The sequence below is a fragment of the Saccostrea echinata genome, unplaced genomic scaffold (assembly GCF_033153115.1).
Source record: "Saccostrea echinata isolate AGI-Se365-2 ecotype Australia unplaced genomic scaffold, CSIRO_AGI_Sech_v1 ptg000002l, whole genome shotgun sequence".
Taxonomy (NCBI): domain Eukaryota; kingdom Metazoa; phylum Mollusca; class Bivalvia; order Ostreida; family Ostreidae; genus Saccostrea; species Saccostrea echinata.
Window position 1 is genome coordinate 2288766 of NW_026889751.1, and position 19637 is coordinate 2308402.

General features: G+C 34.1%; 2 protein-coding genes across 2 annotated transcripts; one reads left to right on the top strand and one right to left on the bottom strand.

Annotated features, from left to right (window-relative positions):
• The first annotated feature begins 664 nt into the window (after positions 1 to 664).
• On the top strand, positions 665 to 4224 carry LOC133203515 (uncharacterized). The gene is made up of 4 exons (XM_061339291.1): positions 665 to 1374; positions 2440 to 2682; positions 3606 to 3879; positions 4024 to 4224. Exons 1-4 carry the CDS (start codon positions 665 to 667, stop codon positions 4222 to 4224), a joined length of 1428 nt encoding a protein of 475 aa, XP_061195275.1.
• A 1187-nt stretch (positions 4225 to 5411) lies between these two features.
• On the bottom strand, positions 5412 to 19328 carry LOC133203526 (uncharacterized). The gene is made up of 11 exons (XM_061339302.1): positions 19268 to 19328; positions 18966 to 19072; positions 15662 to 15979; positions 15178 to 15270; positions 13955 to 14080; positions 13738 to 13775; positions 11063 to 11161; positions 10089 to 10548; positions 9178 to 9355; positions 6864 to 7061; positions 5412 to 5807 (listed from the first exon to the last, which is right to left on the bottom strand). The coding sequence occupies exons 1-11, from the start codon at positions 19326 to 19328 to the stop codon at positions 5515 to 5517; spliced, it is 1971 nt and encodes a 656-aa protein (XP_061195286.1). The 3' UTR covers positions 5412 to 5514.
• Between the last annotated feature and the right edge of the window lie 309 nt (positions 19329 to 19637).

Sequence of the window (19637 nt, forward strand, 5' to 3'; positions counted from 1 at the left end):
CAATACACAGGGACTTGAGGCAATCTTAGCAAAATCGGGTATATAGTATATTATACATGTACTATATACCCGATTTTGCTAAGATTTGTCTCAAGTCCCTGTGAGTCAATATATCAGGTCTCAATAGCTCAGTGGTTAGAGTGCTGACACGGTACGCCAGAGGCCCTGAGTGATTTTTCACCACCTGTGACACACATTTGTGCGGCGAGGCATGGATAAGTATGATAAATTCACATAATGATGAATATTTACCATGATTACCAACCAAGTATTATGTTAACCAGAACTGGTCTTCTTTGTTATTTCATTCAAGAACATGAAGAAGTAACATACTGTTTGGTCAAAAATAAACTGTAGAAAGTTGACTGCAGTTGCATCTTGAAAAGTGTTTTTTTTTTTTTTTTCATGAATTTTTTTCGGATCTGTTCAAAGTTGCAAACTATCACTGCATCAACATGCAAATTTGTGCACATGCTAAAAAATAAAAAAAATGATCATTTAAGAAATAAGTATGAAGTAATGTCAAAATAAAGCTACTTTAAGTTGCTTAATATACATTGATGTAGGTAATTCAAACTAGGCACTACATGCACTGATTGTACTGGACCAGGTTGATGCATCTGCCACATACAGTTTGTTTCTTATAATTAGGTGTACTGATACAATGGACATGGAGGATGATGGGATGTTAAATGAAATGAAAAGACTCTTGAGACAAAAAATACTTAACCTTATTAACTGCCTGAAAAATAATGGAACATTGAACATTGAACGTGATATTGAAAATACCATGGACATGTTAAGCCAGTTAGCAGCATTTGTTGATATTGATGAGATCATAGAACTTTTCACCCGATGTGTAAAACTTTTTCAGGAAGAAAAAGAATATTATTTTCATGAAAATAAAGTGTCTCACTTCAAAGCACATCTCTGTCAAAGGACAGAAAGAGGGAGACCATCTTTTGAAATCTCGGAAGAGATTTTGGAATTTTTCTTGGACAACAGTTTCAAAATATCTGAAATGGCAGATATGCTTTGTGTAAGTCCATCTACAGTGAAGCGTCGGTTAAAGGACTTCAACTTAAGTGTTCACAACACTTTCAGCACTATTTCCGAGCCCGATCTGCACAAATTGGTTGAAAATGTTGTAAAAGAATTTCCTGAGGCAGGAACAAAATCAATTCAATCAATTCTTGTCAGTAAAGGACATAGAATACAAAGGCAAAGAGTACGCGATGCTGTTAGAAAAGTGGATCCAGAAGGCATTTTGTTCAGGAGACTATTTCTAAGTGTTCACCGAATACAAAGAAGGGCATACAATGTTAGAGCTCCCCGGGCCTTATGGCATATAGATGGCAATCACAAGTTAATACGGTTAGTATTGCCTTACATTTTTAAACATCTGAGTTGAAAGGTCAACTCTTTGACCTATATTTTCTTGTTACTCATTAATACTTGTTGCAGTGATTGATGTAATTTGTTCAAACTTTGTCAGAAATTATGCCAACAAAGAAGTTTCAGCAATTTATCTAGACATTTACTCAAGCTTGCCTACACTTTAAATCAATTATTAATGACTTAAGTGTTAAAATTGACTTCATTGTGTCAACCCAGCACTGACATGAACACAGAAGGACTCACAAAAACTTTGACTAAATGCACACAAGTTTTGGCTGACATATTTTCTTTTGATTGAGGTAAATCATTCCAAATTTCAAATACTGACTCACTGGTTTAAATTCAAAACTAGATTAAAATGAAGACTTTAATTACCATTCCACACTACCTGAGGATGTTTCAATAAATATGACTCATCATGGCTTTGCTGTTCTTGAGAAGAAGATTTTTAAAGGTTTTCCTAAATATTTCTATGTAAAACTTGATCCTCCATTGTGGCCCCGTCCTACCTCCGGGGGTCATGATTTGAACAAACTTGAATCTACACTAACTGAGGATGCTTCCACATGAGTTTCATCTTCCCTGGCTCTGTGGTTCTTGAGAAGAAGATTTTTAAAAGATGCTATTAATTTTTCACTAATTCTTTATTATCTCCCCTTGAAAGAGGGTGTGGCCCTTCATTTGAACAAACTTGAATCCCCTTCACCCAAGGATATTTTGTGGTAAGTTTGGTTGAAATTTGCCCAGAAGTTCTTGAGAAGAAGTCGAAAATGTGAAAAGTTTACAGACGGACAGACAGACGGACTACAGACAAAATGTGATCAGAAAAGCTCACTTGAGCCTTCGGCTCAGGTGAGCTAAAAAAGTACGAATCAATGAATTCATGGGTTTGTACCAACTGCCGCTACCCCAACCCGCCAAAAGTTGTGTGAAGTACTATGTATTTTGTTAAAATAAGATGGTAATTACTTTTAACAATTCCCAAAATTTTAAAATGCACAATTGATCTAAAAGTTTGATAAAAATTTCAATATATTTCAGGTGGCGCTTCGTGGTTCATGGAGGAATTGATGGTTATTCCCGTGTGCCAGTCTTCTTAGCTGTGAACACAAACAATAAAGCTGACACAGTCCTTCAAAATTTTGTTGAAGCTGTACAAAGATGGGGTTTACCCGAGAGAGTTAGGTCTGATAAGGGGGGTGAAAATGTGAAAGTGGCAGAGTTTATGTTATGCAATAGAGGGAGTAGGAGTTTCATAGCAGGAAGGAGTGTACATAATCAAAGGTTTGTTCATATTTGGGCATTTAAGTTTAAATGAGCTATATGTCATAACATTGACCATTATTTTATATGCCATCTTTTAAAAGCTCAATGTTGCGATCATCACCTCTCATTGTCCTGCCAATATCATTCCAGGCCTCGAGACCATAAACTGAGAACAGACTTAAGTCAAAATCTTGATTTTGAATATCTTGAGTTTTATTTAACATGTGTGCTTAAAAATATGCAGGTTTTTATAATATTCCAATGTTAACATATGATGAAAATTTTGTTTCCTTATTAAAATTAATTCAAAAGTTATATTGATTTGAAATTTTGACTCAAGTCTGTTCTCAGTTTATGGTCTTGGGACCAGGTCTCAATGTCTCAAGTTATTGATTAAATCTGAAAACATTTATATGCATAGTATCTCAAACAATGACATCTCAAATACCATGATAGGTCAAAGTGATTTGGAAGTCCCAACTACTTATTCTTTAACTATTTTACCCCAGATATATTGAATACTACTTGAACCAAGTTTGAGATAAAGAGGTTTCACTGTAACTACAGTTAAACCTCTTTGTCTCGACTCTATGGGACAAAGAAACAACTTTGTGATATATCTGAAAGTTTGATATTTTGATGTTAATATACTACTACATTTAAATATAAAAATGGTCCGTGGAAGGGGGGGGGTCATGATTTGAACAAACTTCAATCTACACTGTCAAAGGATGCTTCCATATTTCTCCGAGTAAGCATGGCTTATGTATTTTAAGTTTTCAAAAATAATTATCTATTCTGCTGTAAAACTTTCATCACCCATTGTGGCCCCTTCCTTCCCCCAGCTGGAGTCATGATTTGAACAAACCTGAATCAACACTACCTGATTTTTTTTTGTCTCAATTTATACCCACATATACAGAGGTTTCTTACTTCTTCAGAATAGAGAGACTGTGGCGTGAGGTGTGGACTGGATGCACATCTTATTATTACCAACTGTTCACTTATATGGAGGATAATGCTTTGCTAGATGTAACAAATGAACTAAACATTCAGGCTTTACACCTGGTATTTAAGCCAAAAATCCAGCAGCATTTAGACAGCTTTGTTAAGGCATTGATAAGGAGACCTTTGCGCTCAGAGAATTCTCAGACACCAATGCAACTTTGGATTAGAGGCCAAGCACTGGACCCTTATTTAGAAATACCTAATGATGTAAAGTATTTGAGATTTTATATACATGTATATTTAGTTAACTTGACTGTCTTGTGCAATTATGTGACATGCAATCCCAGGTCAGAAATCAATCATCTTGTCACTTAATTGACATAATACTGTAAGCTTATTTTCTTATTACAGATCGAATTGAACAACTATGGAATAGATTTTGATGGGCCTGTTTCAAGTGATAATGAATTTGAAACTGTCACTGTGCCTGAAGTAGAAACAAATGTACCAGAGCACTGCATTGAATTAATAGCAGATCATCAAGCAAATGACATAGACAGTTTCATAAAACTATACATGGAAGTATTAAGAATATTAAATAATCAGAATTAATCAGAATGAATGGTAATGTTGATTAATAGAAGTACATCATAGTCTTTTCCTGAGATGTCATTTGATGAAAGAAAATGAATAAAATATTTGAAAACTTGAAATGTATTAAATTTCTTTTCAACCTGAAGGTAAAAATCTGAGGGCAACTTACAAGAACCTGTCAAGCTCATCCGAGCTGTACACTCAGGTGAACTTTTCTGATCAAAAGTTAGGTCATGCAACATAGTTTTGAACTTTTTCTTATTCCCTTTCAATAACCCAAGAACCTGTTTACAACTTTTATAATGCTTATAATGCTATACACTTTTTCTAAACAATTTCAAGGAAATACATGTAGTAGCAAAACTGTATGACGGATAATTTTTTTGCATTTTTCTTTGACAAAAGGGTTTTCCTCTTTCAATATCTTTTCAAATCCCCTGATAATGTGTGTTGTTGTTTTTTTTGTTCCAAGAACATCTGAGTAATAGTACTTTGATTTTACATAAATAATATCTTGAGACTGATATAGTGTAGAGTGAAGTTAATTCACCTTATGACCCTCATACTATCAATGGTGTCCCAAGAGGTAGGCCAAGTAGGACATAAAAATATTTAGAGAAAAATCATTATCTCAAAAAGCATTGAGCTTAAAATTCATGAAATTAAATACATAGGAATGCTTTCTTATAAAGGTTGTAATTTGTTTAAATCACACCTTCTCCAAAAGTCAGGATATGGCCATAAAAGGAGTCCAGGGTTTTATGAAGAAAATATAGAAGGGGATACAAAAATTAACATACACTCAGGTGAGTATTGCAGTCTAGAGGCCTCTATTTTTACTGACAAAGGCCCACATTCAGGATTGACTCCAGTATTATCTGAAATCTATTTAAAAAACAACTTTTATAAAATTCTTGGCAGACCAACAAGGCTCCAATTCAGTTTATTTTGATGAGTTTGCTTAAAATATGAGCGCAATTGTTGCTCACAGTTTTAAATGGATGTTCACAAAGTACCAAAGTAAATCTGATGATTAAACAAACTAAATGTACAAGTTGCAGCAAAAAATCCAACAAAGAATCTTTCAACAAGTCTAAACATCTTTGTCCGAGATGGACAGCAATCTAACAAGAAAAATTTAACATAGTAAGTTTAAACTTTACCTTCAATTCATTGGTAGATAAAAAAAAATTAATATCCTCTAGTTTGTAAGAACATAATCAACATCTATAATACATCAGAGAAAGAAATGAGTTTGAAAGAGAAGTTCATGTGTTTAAACATATTATATACCACAGCCTGAATACCCTAAGCACACCCAAAACCATATGAGCCGACAACTGTGCTTATGATAATTTCCTCAAAGTATGCATAATTTTGGAGCTTTTCGGTGTCGGCAAAGACAACAGAAGGTAGACATGTGTTGACCTTTGGCAAGCTGCACTTCTCGTGGTCGAACTCTATCACTATATAGGGAATATTTTCTGGTATTCGTTCACAGCCCAAGAGACAGGTGAGAATGTGACTGATGTTTAAACACAACTCTTCCTCTTTTGGAACTTCAGCAAAGGGGTCAATGCATGTAGTTGTGATTTTCTTGCCTGCAGAATATGTTTAAATACACGTAGTAAAAATACATAGAATTAATATACATGTAACAAGCTTATTCAGGAAATTTGTATCCCCCACATAAGGGAATAAAGAAAAATGCAGATATAGATTGGAAAAAAAGAAGGTCTATCTTGACCACTGAGTTTTTGGCCTCATAAGTCAATATAAGTCCTTTTAAAGTCATATTGACAAAAAAGTATACAATTTCATTGCAAAATATTAAAGAAAACTTAGGTTGTTAAGTCATTGGGAGTTATAAGATTAACAATGAATAGTGTCTAGGAAAACTCATTATGGAAGACATCTGTTGCAATGTTTGAATTTCTACCATGACCTTTTGACTTAAAAATCAAAAGGGGTCTTCTTTTAAGGCACTAGGAGTAAAGCTCAAATTAATCATCTGGAAATGAATTTGATTTTTTTTTTTTTTTTTTTTTTTTTTTTTTTTTTTTAGAAATCTTCCGGAAACGAGTGTTGCATACAGACTGAATTATGAATTTCTGACCTTGACCTTTGATCCTAGAAGCAATAGGGGTCTTTATTAGGCCAACAGTAGTTGTGATATCGAACTAAATTTCAATACCTCAGAGGCTTTTTTTTAGATATTGATTGGAAACAAACTTATTACACAGAATGACAGGCGGACAGATAGACTGAGTGGACTGAAAATTAATATCTCCCACTTCAGTGAAAGCAAGAGACAAATTGTTCTTTCAAGCAAAGTATTAATTTATGAAATATAAGTATAAATATGGTATTGGTATTGAAATACATTACTTGTTAACAGAAAATGACAAGAGATTCACTATTTCAATTCTCAACTATTTCAATTCGCATCTTAACAAGAGTAAAGCTATTAAAAGAAGCCAAGTAACATCCCCCATCCCATCCCCCCCCCCCCCCTTCAAGTCTACATCTTGTTCTTCATTTCTTCATTTTAGTGTCTGAGCTAAAACATACCCCCAAACAGCCAGAAATAAGAGACAATCATTTAGTTAATCTCAAGATCAAATTGTCAGTAAACAAGGCATTACTATTCTACTTACGTTCTACTCTCTGAAGAAACCTGCTGAAGTTATATATTATGGCCTCCTCTTTCTTTTTTTCCTCGTCCTTGTCTGAGAAAGTAGGTTTCAGAAATGAATGTATTTCTTCTGCAGTAGGAAAGTTGTCCACAGAGAGTACTTTGGCTCCATCTTCTGGAAACTTCTTGAGAATTTCTAAAATTCCATGTAGCTTCAATCCTGTAAAATTCATAAAAAAGTAGATACATATAAGAGTTGTCCCTAAGACCCAGGGACCAGGGAATTTCCCTGCCAATAATGACATAATCCCCCGGTTACTTTGGTATTCCTCCTCAACCCCCTATTAGCAGAGGAACCCCAGATCCCCTTCTACCCTTTTAATGTCCCCTGCTATTTTAATTCTTAGGGACAACCCTGCATATCATATGTTTAAATACAATATATGCAATTACTTGCTAGAAGATAAAACTGACACATGAAGGTACATATTCCAAAACTCAAAGGCCAGAAAGCTGGAGAGGTACAAATAATGGATTTTTAAACATGTACTTTATACACTATCCATAGAACATGAATGCCCTGCCAAGGGTATATTAGTAATGCAACAAGAAAATATGTATGTGTGGATATAGATGATAAATTCTCACCAAATTATGTATGTGAATAAGGCCTAGATAAATAAATTGTGTTTCCGGTTCCCCAACCAACCCTAAAATATACGAGTCAACCCTGAAAAATTTATCTGCCGATATCTTTCCGGAAGTAAACAAATCCATTTTCACTATTAGAAATCCTAATCTCGATCACTTCCGCGTTTGAGAAAATGCATATCCTATACACATTAAACAGAAATGCCATTAAAATGCCACCCTTTCGGGAAAAAGAAATGAACTCTTTGTTTTTCTCATTTTGTTACCGTTCACGGTAGCTCAGTCGGTAAAGCGCTCGCTCCGTGATCGGGAGGTCGTGAGTTCGAATCTCAGCCATGACTGACCTAAGTCGATAAACATAGGTAATCAGAGATTACAGAGCTCACCTCAACGCATGTTGTCTTTAAGTAAGGCAAAGTCCCACACTAAACTAATAATCTAGGAGTGTGCATCCCTAGATGCAACATTTATGCAATTTTGGTCTGATAGGGCTTGCAGTTACTTGGGAATGGACTTATCTGAAAACTTAAAACTAGTCACTCATTCAGAAAATGTAAGTCAAATCCAGCATCCGAAGCAAGTTTTGAGATTGTTCGTGCCTTGATGCATCATCCATGCAAGTTTGATTCAGATAGGCCTTATAGTTACTTGGAAATGAGATCTGCTCCAAAAACTTTAATCTGGTCACTCATCCGGAAAATGTAGGTCAGATCCAGCATCCGAAGCAAGTCCAGTAGTGTGAATCCTTGGATGTATCATCCATGCAAGTTTGGTCAATATAGGGTTTATAGTTACTTGGATATGAAATCTGCTTCAAAAACTTTAACCTGGTCACTCATCCGGAAAATATAGGTCAGATCCAGCATCCGAAGCAAGTCTAGTAGTGTGCACCCTTTGATGTATCATCCATGCAAGTTTGGTCAATATAGGGCCTATAGTTACTTGGAAATGAGATCTACTCCAAAAACCTTAACCTAGTCACTCATCTGGAAAATGTAGGTCAGATCCAGCATCCAAAGCAAGTTCAGTAGTGTGCATCCTTAGATGTATCATCCATGCAAGTTTGGTCAATATAGGGCTTATAATCTTGTGGTCCCTTGAACTTCGAGAGATCAAGAGTCACCTGTACTTGAAAAGAAAACTGCTCCAAAAACCTTAACCTGGGACGCCGACGCCGAGGGTATTACATAAGCTCCTCCAACTTCGTTGAGGTGAGCTAAAAAATGGGTAGGAACTGTTCCTTAGCCATGCGCTCGGCACTTTGAAGTGAAAGTTGCGGGTCCTTCGGATGAGACCTTAAAAACCGAGGCCCCGTGTCACGGCAGGCGTTGGCACGATAAAGATCCCTTACTGCTCAATGGCCCTGAATGCCGAGTAAAGGTCAAAATTTGAAGCCCTTCACCGGTATATGGTGACGTCTATATATGAGTGAAAAATTCTCGAATGGGATGTAAAACAACATACAATCAATCAATCAATCTCATTTTGTTTATTGTCAAAGTTGAATTTTAACTAATAAAATTTTAAAATAAAATAAAATATTTTCCCTACCTACCTACCCTATTTTTTCTCGGGTTGGAATAGGAAACATGGTATTTATTTTTCTTGGCCTAAGCTTACATAAAAATACAGTCCTTTGTCCTCACTTTGACAAAAATGAAGGGCTATGTGCCTCAAAAAATTACCTTCTATGAACTGCTGAATGGCAGCCATCTTGCCATACAGAAGACAATGTGCTTTCAGTGCCCTAACAGCATCATGTTTGTTTTGATACACAAGTCGTTGCTGGTACCCTGCATTTTCCAGTAATGTTATGCAGTCCTCGTAAACCCTTTCTATTTTGTCTGGCAAAGCCTCCTCCATCTTAAATGTAAAATAAAGTCTAAAATAGTCATATGTTCAAGGCACAATTAAAAAAAAAAACTACTTAAGCAACTTGTTCATTAATTCATGCAACTCGTCCCAGGCAACTGAGGTACTAGGACACTGACACACTGATTCTACATCATATTATTAGATTTGATTTGAAGAATGAGGCAGCACTTCTCATTGTTGAAACATTTTTTTTCTCAAACACCAATAATTTTCTTCATGTTTTTATGAGGCCAATTTTCATTTTAAAATTATGAATTACTGTAAATGTGGAAATATGCCTGCTTTACCTTCACACTGATAAACTTATAATGCATTTCTTAGAACACTGACATATTCAATTTGTTGAAATAATCCCACCCATACACTGATACAAATTTTCATGTTGCATCACTAATATACCCTTGGCGGGGCATTCATGATCATGTCCTATGGACATATTTCTGTTTTAGATACATGCATCTAAATGTATAAAAATTCATCATTGACTCAAATAACATGTTGAAATATCTATAGTTACTGGGATATTTGAATTAATGACGTACACAAACATTTTGGTTAATATTTAAATGTAAACAAAAGTTTTTTGAACATCCCACTTACAGCAGGGAATCAAAAAATGACATTTAACTAACATTCTGCTATGTACACTATATATATAAATACATGTACAGTGTTTCCATTAGACTGAGACTAAGGGCCCTCTGAGAACAATAAAAGCTACCTGTTTTATAGCATGTTTGAAATCCTCCCTGTTTAACTCCTCAGTAGAAACATTGTCCATATTTGGTATTTTTCCTGTCAAAATGTAATCCACCACATACTTATTTAATCTCCTTGGACCTGGATGACCATGTAAAATTGATGTGGCTACAGCCTTTCCAGCCAGCATGTATCTCTTTTGGTCAAGAAGTTTTGAGTTGACACTGAAATTATTTCCTTCGAATTCTTCCCCATCCTTGAACAGTAACGAAAAGAATTCCCGGAAAAGTCCACCACAGTCAATTCCTTCCTCTCCAATGAACTCAACCTTTGGTTTCTTTATCCAGTCATCTGGATCAGCATCCTCCAATTGCTCAATTGCTGTTTTCATGAAATTTCGTCTCAGGACTTTGATATTCCACACTTCTTTATCCTCGTTTTCAAACACAGATCTTTTCTGGGTCAGAGCAACCTTGAGACTCCTGAGTTAAGCATAATTCAGTATTATATTCACAATGTATCAGTAAAATAAAACAAATTATATCAAGATATTTATAGTATGATCTTGTAATTACCATAATTTACGGACTACAGGTTGATACTTTTTCCTCGGAACCATTAGAGTCCCCAATTTAAAGGAATTGACAAAGACTAAAGTTAACTTAAAGTGCACCCCAAGTTATAAATAATTATGTCAATTTTAAAGCAGGATGTGCCATTTTCATGGGGAGTACCATAGAGAATACCATAATGTTTGCATGTTCCAATACATAGCATCTTACTTAGGAATTTCTAGAAAATTGGTAACAAGGCTTCATACTATCTTCAAAAATTGCCCCATTTAAGGATTTTTTATTTAAAAAATTAGGCTAAAAATGGGCCTTTTGATAAATTTAAACCTCGACTTATAGTTGTAAATTACGGTATACAATTATTGATTTCGTAAATTACGGTATTCAATTATTCAACTGCTTTTATACATGTACTTCCACTTACCCTGGCATCTCTTCATCACCACATGTAGCAGCATGCTGTTGTAGACTGTCTACTGGAAACAATTCTTTGCAGATTGGACATGTTCCTTTGTCTTGGTTTCTTTAAAAAAAAAATGAGATGATGTATTCATGTTCAAGGAATATTAATACTTACATACAAATATTACATACAGAATGACAGATATATTTGTATTTTCAGCTAAATAGTTTTATACATTCAATTTTATTAAAAATTGTCACTGTGTTCTGTTTGCACTATTTTTTTTAGTAAAGAATTTATTGCTGTAGAAAAGAACAGCTCATAATCTTAACAGTACTAGTTCTGTAACATTAAATGAATTTAAATAATCTTAGAATAACTGCAACAGAATATACTGAATGAATTTCAAATATGAACTTAAACTGATCATCACCTAGAAAATTAAATGCTAATTGTTAAGATTGCATTTTTCCCCCCTAAAGATTATGTAGGAACTGTCTTAGAGGGACAAAAACCCATGCAGGACTTTTTTTAAGTATTGTGTTGTCCATGATGATGCTATATAATAGGGATGCATGATTATGTTCCCCAAACAAAGTTGGGGAACATATTGTATTTACTCTGTTTCTTCTTATTATTATTTTCTTCTTCTTTCTGGGTACTTTTTTGTCTGTGACTGATCTTGTTAACTACTTATAAATCCTCTTGAGGTGAAACCTTTTAGGGTTAATAGGCATGTTATGTAGATCTATGGAACGAAGGTCATTTTATGCGCATGTGCATGCGGATGCAATATGTAAAATGACCAATATAATTGATATAGCCATAACTTTAAAATTTTTTGATGAAATGCTTTTATTGATACGCAGAATATTAAGATAAATTAACAGTTTTAGACAAGATGACATGACCATCATGCACGTGCATGCGATTGCGATGGGTAAAATGAACTATATAGTTGATATAGCCATAACGTCTATAGTTTTTGATGAAATGTTTTTGATACTCAGAACATAAAGATATATTATTATTTATTAGTGTAGCCAAGATGACATGGTCATCATGCATGCACATGCATGCAAGCGCTTGTGAAATGTATAAAACATGCTTGATATAACGCAACTTTTGATTTTTTTATTAAATACTTTGATACTCAGGATATAAAGATATATCAAGTGTAGACAAGATCACATGGTCATCATGCACATGCATGCATGAGTGTGCACATGCAAGGCTTAAATTGAATAATTTACTTGATATAGCTGTAACTTTTAAATTTTTTTATGAAAGGCTTTGATACTCAAAATATAAAGATATATTAGTAATGTTGACAAGATGATATGTGCAATAGGTGAAATGACCAATATACTTGATATAAGACCTGGCATATACATGTATATTATCTGATAGTACCTCTTTAATTAGTGCTGCATTTTACTTTTCTAAGAATTTCATTGAAAACTTAGAAGTTATGTTATAGCAGTTGAAATGTTAACTAATCAGAATTCTGCATATGTACGATAATGTGAATTCCATAATGCAAGGACTCATAATATTTACCTACACTGTAAATTCTGTCCTGTTTCAGTTAAAGTAAAATTGAGTTTTACGTAACAGCCAGTCTACAATGCCGAGTGAGCATGTGATTTGTCATTTATTACAAAACCGCAAACAACTTTACCAGGCCTGGCATTGGACTGACAAGTAATTTCGAAGAGTGCTTTGGCCAGACAGATTTCAGTGCAATGCATGAATGTTTTCTAGATCTCTCAACTTGGGTTTTATTATAAAAAATAACAATTTAAGCTATTTCAGTTTAATTAGTCACTATACTCAACACACATGGGTACATATGCAAGCAAAATGAAAGGAAAAGGTATGATAACGGCCGAATCTGGCCCCTTATTTGATGTAAAAATCAGAACAGATAAAATTGGGATACTTTGTAGTTAAGAACTTAAAATGATGCTTGTTTGACAACCAGCATTAATTTTGATTCAAAGCTTACAGGGAGGCCACAAGAGGGTGCAGAAGTAGGACACCTTCCAGAATTTCCTCAATTGTGGTGGGATTTCGTCAAATTTGAGATACTTTTCACTTCGAGAAACATGGAGCACAAGCTCGTCTATCTGAGATTTTTATACACCAGATGCATCTGATACTAGTTTATGAAATATATAAATTTGGTAGATAGGCAAGCTTGTGCTCCATGTTTTATGAAACAAAATATGCTGTTAAATCAATGGAAATTTGCATAAAAATGAGATGAATCAGATATATTTTTTGACCTTCCTCTGACATTTGTGTATCCCATCACTTAGAACCAATACTCATTTTGTGGCAGGGGTGACAACAGGTTTTTATTGATAAACTGTTGCATCATTCTAAAAGGCACCCCAAACAAAGGGCCAAAAATGGGTTTTAGCCTATCTTGTCCTTTGTTCCGGACATCTACACTACATGCGTCTTATTCTTAAAGAGGTTAAATAGATACAGTAAAACATGCTTAAAGCAAATGTGCTTAAAATAAATTGACTCTTACAGAGAAGTGATTTTCATTCTCCATGGCTTAAAAATATATTGTGAATTGGACAAATTACATTAATAATGAAGTCCCTGGCACTTTATTATAAGGATGTTTTACTGTAACTAAACAAAAGAACAAGAAAATAAGGAGCATAATATATATATATTACTCAGAATCTTTTCTGCTGCTATGTGAGTTATTACTGGTCTGCAATGAATAAGCATGGTTTATAGATACTGTATAAGACATCACAGATTCCAACTTTTTTCTTAATACGATACATGGTACACTGTATTTGTGTTTATCACTTGTATTTCTGTGCAAGCAGTATCACATGTACATTGTTTATGGTGATCAAAAAAGTTAATAAGATTAGGTATACTTACTGAAGCACATGCATATTCACAAATCGGTCTATTTGTACTTGGTACATGTGATTTCTTTGGACGTTTTCTTTTCTGCATAGTTGGCAGACTGTCATCATCATCATCATCATTATGATAAGCATCATTCTGAAGCACATGATTATGCATAAGATTGTATTAACTGACATTTGAAAATAATTAACATATCTGAATAGTAAATGTATTAAATATATTACTTTTATTTACATCATTTGTTAATAAAGGCAAACAAAAGTATATTTTGGTCACCCAATTTATCTTTCAACTCTTCACTATCTCTTTGACTGACATTTAAATTTCCAAATTTGCTATATATGTGTTGACCAAAATGATTTTGTTTCAATTGCAACTTTTTGTGTCAAATGACATATTTAGCCATGCATGTACATGTATTTCACAGCACTCGGATTACTGCCAAATGCATACTAAATACACCCAGGTTAATTCATTAATAAATTAAATAAATAAATATAAAATAAAATTAAAAATAATAATAATATAAACAAGATGTGTTTGTGAAACACTGATGCCCCGGTATGGCAGCTTATGGCGAAGGTTAAAGTAAAGTTTTTCAAATGCAAGTCAAAATCCAGGCCAAAAGATGAAAAATGTTGGCACCCAAAGAAAGGTCTTGTCTCAAGGAATATACCTGTGAAATTTGAAAGCCCAAGCTCAACTGTTCAAAAGTTATGGCGAAGGTTAAAGATTTTAAAAGTAAGTAAAACGTCAAGGTCAAGGTCAAAGTTGTTGGTATCCAAAGGAAGGTCTTGCCACAAGGATTCCATATGTGAAGTATGAAAGCCCTAGCACCAACTGTTTAGAAGTTATGGCCAAGGTTAAAGTCTAATAAAATTTTGTTAAAGTGGGTCAAACTCCAAGGTCAAGGTCAAAAGGTCAAATATGATGGTACCCAAAGAAAGGTCTTGTCACAAGGAATACACATGTGAAATATGAAAGTCATAGCTCCAACCAATCAAAAGTTATGGGCAAGGTTAATGTTGACAACAGACAAACAGATAAACAGACAAACAGACAGACGGGACAAAAACAATATACCCACGGGATCTTTCGATCTGGGGCATAAAAAAACTTTGCATATACATGTATCCTAAAAAAAATCCTGACTAACTACACCCATATCTTTTATGTGATAACTTAGAGTATGGAATTGTCTACGAATTTACTGAAGTGAATTTAAAACCTACCTCTTCTGTACTTTTACATTTAAGGATATGATTTCGGAGATGAATGAGTGGAACAGCCTCTCCACATTCTAGACACCTTTCTTTTTTACCAACCTGGAATTGTCATAGATATACACTGAATATTCTGTTTTCATTACACAGATTTTGGTAACTCAATATAATGACCATCTTAGGTACATGTAACTGTTGTGGCTTTTTATTATATATTTTAAATGCATATTCTTCTGAAACTACAAAATCCACACTTTGTCCTTTACCACCCTTGTTCTTTATCAAAACAATTTTCCTTTACTATAACAAATTCAAACTTTCGAAAAACATCAGATTTGACAGTCTATCTGATGATGAAACAAAACTATCAACTTTTTATAAAATTTGCATTCTGAAAGTTATGAAATAAATGAAATAGTATATACTACATGTAATGTTAATAATATTAACTCTTCTAACAGTTATATATGTGTTTTGAATATCATTTACTTACATGCTCCTCTCCAACAGGAGAAATGTCAAGGTCAACCTGTATGGGTCTTATAAAACATGTTGCTTGACCAAGATAACTGTTGGACAAATACTCTGAAGTGTAACCATTTGACCCTGGCTTAATAAGTTCAAGTTCAGTTCTTGAATTTGTCACAGTTCTAAGAAGCTCATATCCTCCACATCCTTTCAACTTAGGATAACTCTGCTCTAATTTATTTGTGAATTCTTCTGGGTTGTTGTTCTTGACAAATGTAATCTTTTTCTCTCCTAATCCAGCCTCAAACAAGAGTTTTTTTTCTTCTTTGTTAGGAACAGAATCCTAGAACAAAATGGATTGATACAGTAAACAGTTATACAGTTATAGCGAAGTGCAAGGGACAGTGTCACACATGATTTTGCTTCATTACAAGCGTAATTCATTATATCCCTTCAGTTTACAATGTGCTTTTAAAATCACAGGGGATGAAAAACAATTCGCTGTAAGCATCATTTCATTATAGGCGTGTTCACTATATTAAGCGTGTTTACTGTACTATAGAGAATTATATGGCCTAGAAACAAGAGGCCCATGGGCCACAATGCTCAGGCCAAACAAAAAAATATGTGTGGTTCCTTTTACACTTCCAAAAAAATTAGGGTAGGTAGTTAGGGATTTTTTTTTTTATTTTTTTTTTTTTGATTTTCTCAATTTTTTCTAAATAATACCTATCACTGCTTTGCAAATGGCATTTAGATGTGGTGTGATAATATACTAGTCAATTTTGGTAGGGGACACTTACATGCTAGCTTGCTTTGGATTTAACACTATTGACCACTTGCACTATGTTTTGCAAGGAGGCCGTCATTGCTGAAACTAAAACCTAAACTGGAGCCATTGATGGAAATCGGGGGAAATTCCGGAAAAAATATGAAAATTGCCAAAAAAAAGTTTAGGGTCGGGGGTATAAAATAGGGAAGGTCGGGTAACCGGAACCACGCATATTTTTTTATTTGGCCTCACCTGAGTAACTTAAGCCCTGCTGTTCTTCACCAGATTTTCCCCTTGTCATACTTATTGCCCGGACTGGGACGATATACCGATACACCGGTACATACAGACATTTTCTGCTAAGATATGGTTTACGATACAAGCATTAAAATATTGGTATGAAACGATACACGAACGATCTATCAAAAAATTGAAAATGAAAGTAGTTGTCTTTGGAAAATGGTGGCTTGTATGAAGCGAAGAGATGATAATGATATTGAAAACATGCTTTAGAACTAATAAGTCGTAGATAAGGGGTAAAACATTTTCACTTTTAAGCATCCTCAGAAGATGGGACAAGAAAAGTTCAGTATGTAAAGTGTGTTCTACACAGAAAGTATCGTTTCCACAACAGTTGATATTATTAATTATTAGTCCGTCTGGCACCAACAGCTCATAAAGCATGGGTTCTCCAATTTCAAGAATTTGAAATTTGAAACAAATTGTGGATTAATTTTTTTGTAAACTCGATCAACTTGGTTACAGGCTTTTAGCATTAATAATAATGTACTTGTGATATTTTTTTTTTTAAATGAATTTTTAGTCAGTGTTCTTGATGAACTACACAACTATTTATAAACAATTTTTTTTATAGACATTTGGCAATACATACACATAATATTGGTTTTGTAAATTTTAGTCAATGAAACTGATGAACTTCAAGACTAGTATTAATTTAAAAGTACACATAATTTGGTATAGATTAATTTGTTGATTTATTGTCTTGATAAAAATGAAATGAAATACTAATTTTTTTTTAAATAGTTTTATAATTTATCATAATATCGAGATATGTATCGTATCGTGTTATAATATTGAGATACGTATCGCATCCCAAGATCTGTGTATCTTCCCACCCCAAACCCCCGGGGGTCATGATTTGAACAACTTAAATCTACACTACCTCAGGAAGCTTCCACATAAATTTCAGTTTTTTCTCGCTCAGGGGTTCTTGAGAAGAAGATTTTTAAAGATTTCTACATTTCGGCCTAAAAAAAAATTATGTTTATTTCCTATCACCCGACCGACCCATTCAATTTACCCCTAGGTGAATTTTTTTGGGCCAAATCTTTGTTTGATCATACAATCAGCTGATTCAATTTATTATACAAAAAATGTTAATTGAAGCTTTATATGAGACATAAATTATGTCATCCTAGTCAACATTTACCTTATATATAAAGAGTAATCATTGTAACATCTAGCATTCCCCCACAACTTTTTGAAGTTCTGCCGCTAGACAGCCATATTGGGTGTCCACTGTAAATATCACACCTGGTTAATTCAGTCCGGGGATGTTTGACCCCCTTATGCATTAGCAAAAATAAAGAAATCCTGACCTACTGACTCTTGATTTTTTGGGAATTTTACGGGAAACAAACAAAATTTTTTAGGCCTTATATATCAATGTAAAACTTTGATTCCCTATTGTGGCCCCACCCTATGCCGGGGGGCTTGATTTGGACAATTTCGAATCTACACTAGCCCAGGTTAGTTCCACATAAGTTTCAGCTTTTCTGGCTAAGTGGTTCTTGAGAAGAAGATTTTTAAAGATTTTTTCATTATATTTCAATGTAAAACTTAAATTTTCTACTGTGGCCCCATCCTACCCCCGGGGGGTCATGATTTGAACAATTTTAGAATCTACACTACCCAAGGATGTTTCCATATAATTCTCCATATAATTCTCAGCTTTTCTGACCAAGTGGTTCTTGAGAAGATTTGTTAATGACCCCACTCTGTTTTTTTCTTTTATCTCCCCTTGTGAAGAAGCTTGGCCCTTCATTTTAACAATTTAAACTTCCTTTTACCCAAGGATGCTTTGTACCAATTTTGGTTAAAATTGGCATAGTTGTTCTTGAGAAGAAGTTAAAAATGTGAAAAGATAGATGGACGATGGACAACAGGTGATCAGAAAAGCTCACTTGAGCTTCCATCTCAGGTGAGCTAAAAAAAAAAAAAGGTTCCGCTTTCCCAACTAATCCAATTTATGATACCTACCCTGTTCTAATTTTTTTCCAGCCTCAACAAACTTTTTTCTAGGCCTAACATGTACAAATTTTAAACTGCTTAAGTATCATTTTTTTTAAAGTTATATTAACAAAATGTACTGGATAATAGTCATGAACTCTTTTGAGTATGAATGAATGCTTTATAGCAACCAAGTAATAACTGTTCATAATATACATACACTATCTTTGCTCCAAAAACACAGAAATTTATGTGTCCAATAGCTTGTAAAATTTCTGCCATTATAAGGCCTGAACAGGTTCCTAACGCTCTGCTGATTTCTGTGATTGTTAACTGGTAGTTGTGAATAACGGAAACTTGGAGGCATTGGTGCCACAGCAGCTTCAGGTTGAGAACTTCCCATCCTTCCTGGGCCTGTAATTTAATTCATCATACAATTTTATTTTTTAAATTCCCATAAATACCTCTTGTGTTAGGCAATAGATTTACTACGTTCTTAGAAACAGAAAAAAATCATTTAATGATTTTAATATCAATTCCTATCACATTTTTTAATTTTAAACAGGAATACTATTCAATAATGAATCATTATGAAGTTCCCGTATTTACCTTTCAATAGCTCTGCCGCTTTTTCCAAACATTTGATAATTTCTTCTTTTTTGTCTTCCATAACAGCTGAAGAAACAATGTTTAAATCTACAGCATAATATACAAGCTTTATAATATAAGTCACTTCACTCATAAATGTTCCTGAATTAATATATATATATATGGGTAGGTTTTACTTTCTGTCTATTGTAATTCAAAAATTAATTGTTACAGTATACAGTTATGGAATGGGTATGAGGGAAATACAAATTTATAGTTCCCCGAGGGAGGAATTTATTTCCCTAGGCGGTGAAGCAATTTCCCGAGTACTGTTTTATTGTACCAAAACAATCTAAGATTTTTTAAAGGTGCTTGGACACAGATTTGAAGT

What these genes read in the sequence shown, in the direction of transcription:
- LOC133203515 (XM_061339291.1), top strand. Translation starts at nt 665, where the DNA reads ATGGACATGGAGGATGATGGGATGTTAAATGAAATGAAAAGACTCTTG. An exon ending in GGCAATCACAAGTTAATACG is followed by an intron (nt 1,375 to 2,439) that starts GTTAGTATTGCC and finishes AATATATTTCAG; the next exon opens with GTGGCGCTTCGTGGTTCATG. An exon ending in ATTTAGAAATACCTAATGAT is followed by an intron (nt 3,880 to 4,023) that starts GTAAAGTATTTG and finishes TTCTTATTACAG; the next exon opens with ATCGAATTGAACAACTATGG.
- LOC133203526 (XM_061339302.1), bottom strand. Translation starts at nt 19,328, where the DNA reads ATGGAAGACAAAAAAGAAGAAATTATCAAATGTTTGGAAAAAGCGGCA. An exon ending in CTCCTGTTGGAGAGGAGCAT is followed by an intron (nt 15,271 to 15,661) that starts GTAAGTAAATGA and finishes TGACAATTCCAG; the next exon opens with GTTGGTAAAAAAGAAAGGTG. An exon ending in GGTGATGAAGAGATGCCAGG is followed by an intron (nt 10,549 to 11,062) that starts GTAAGTGGAAGT and finishes TGCTTAACTCAG; the next exon opens with GAGTCTCAAGGTTGCTCTGA.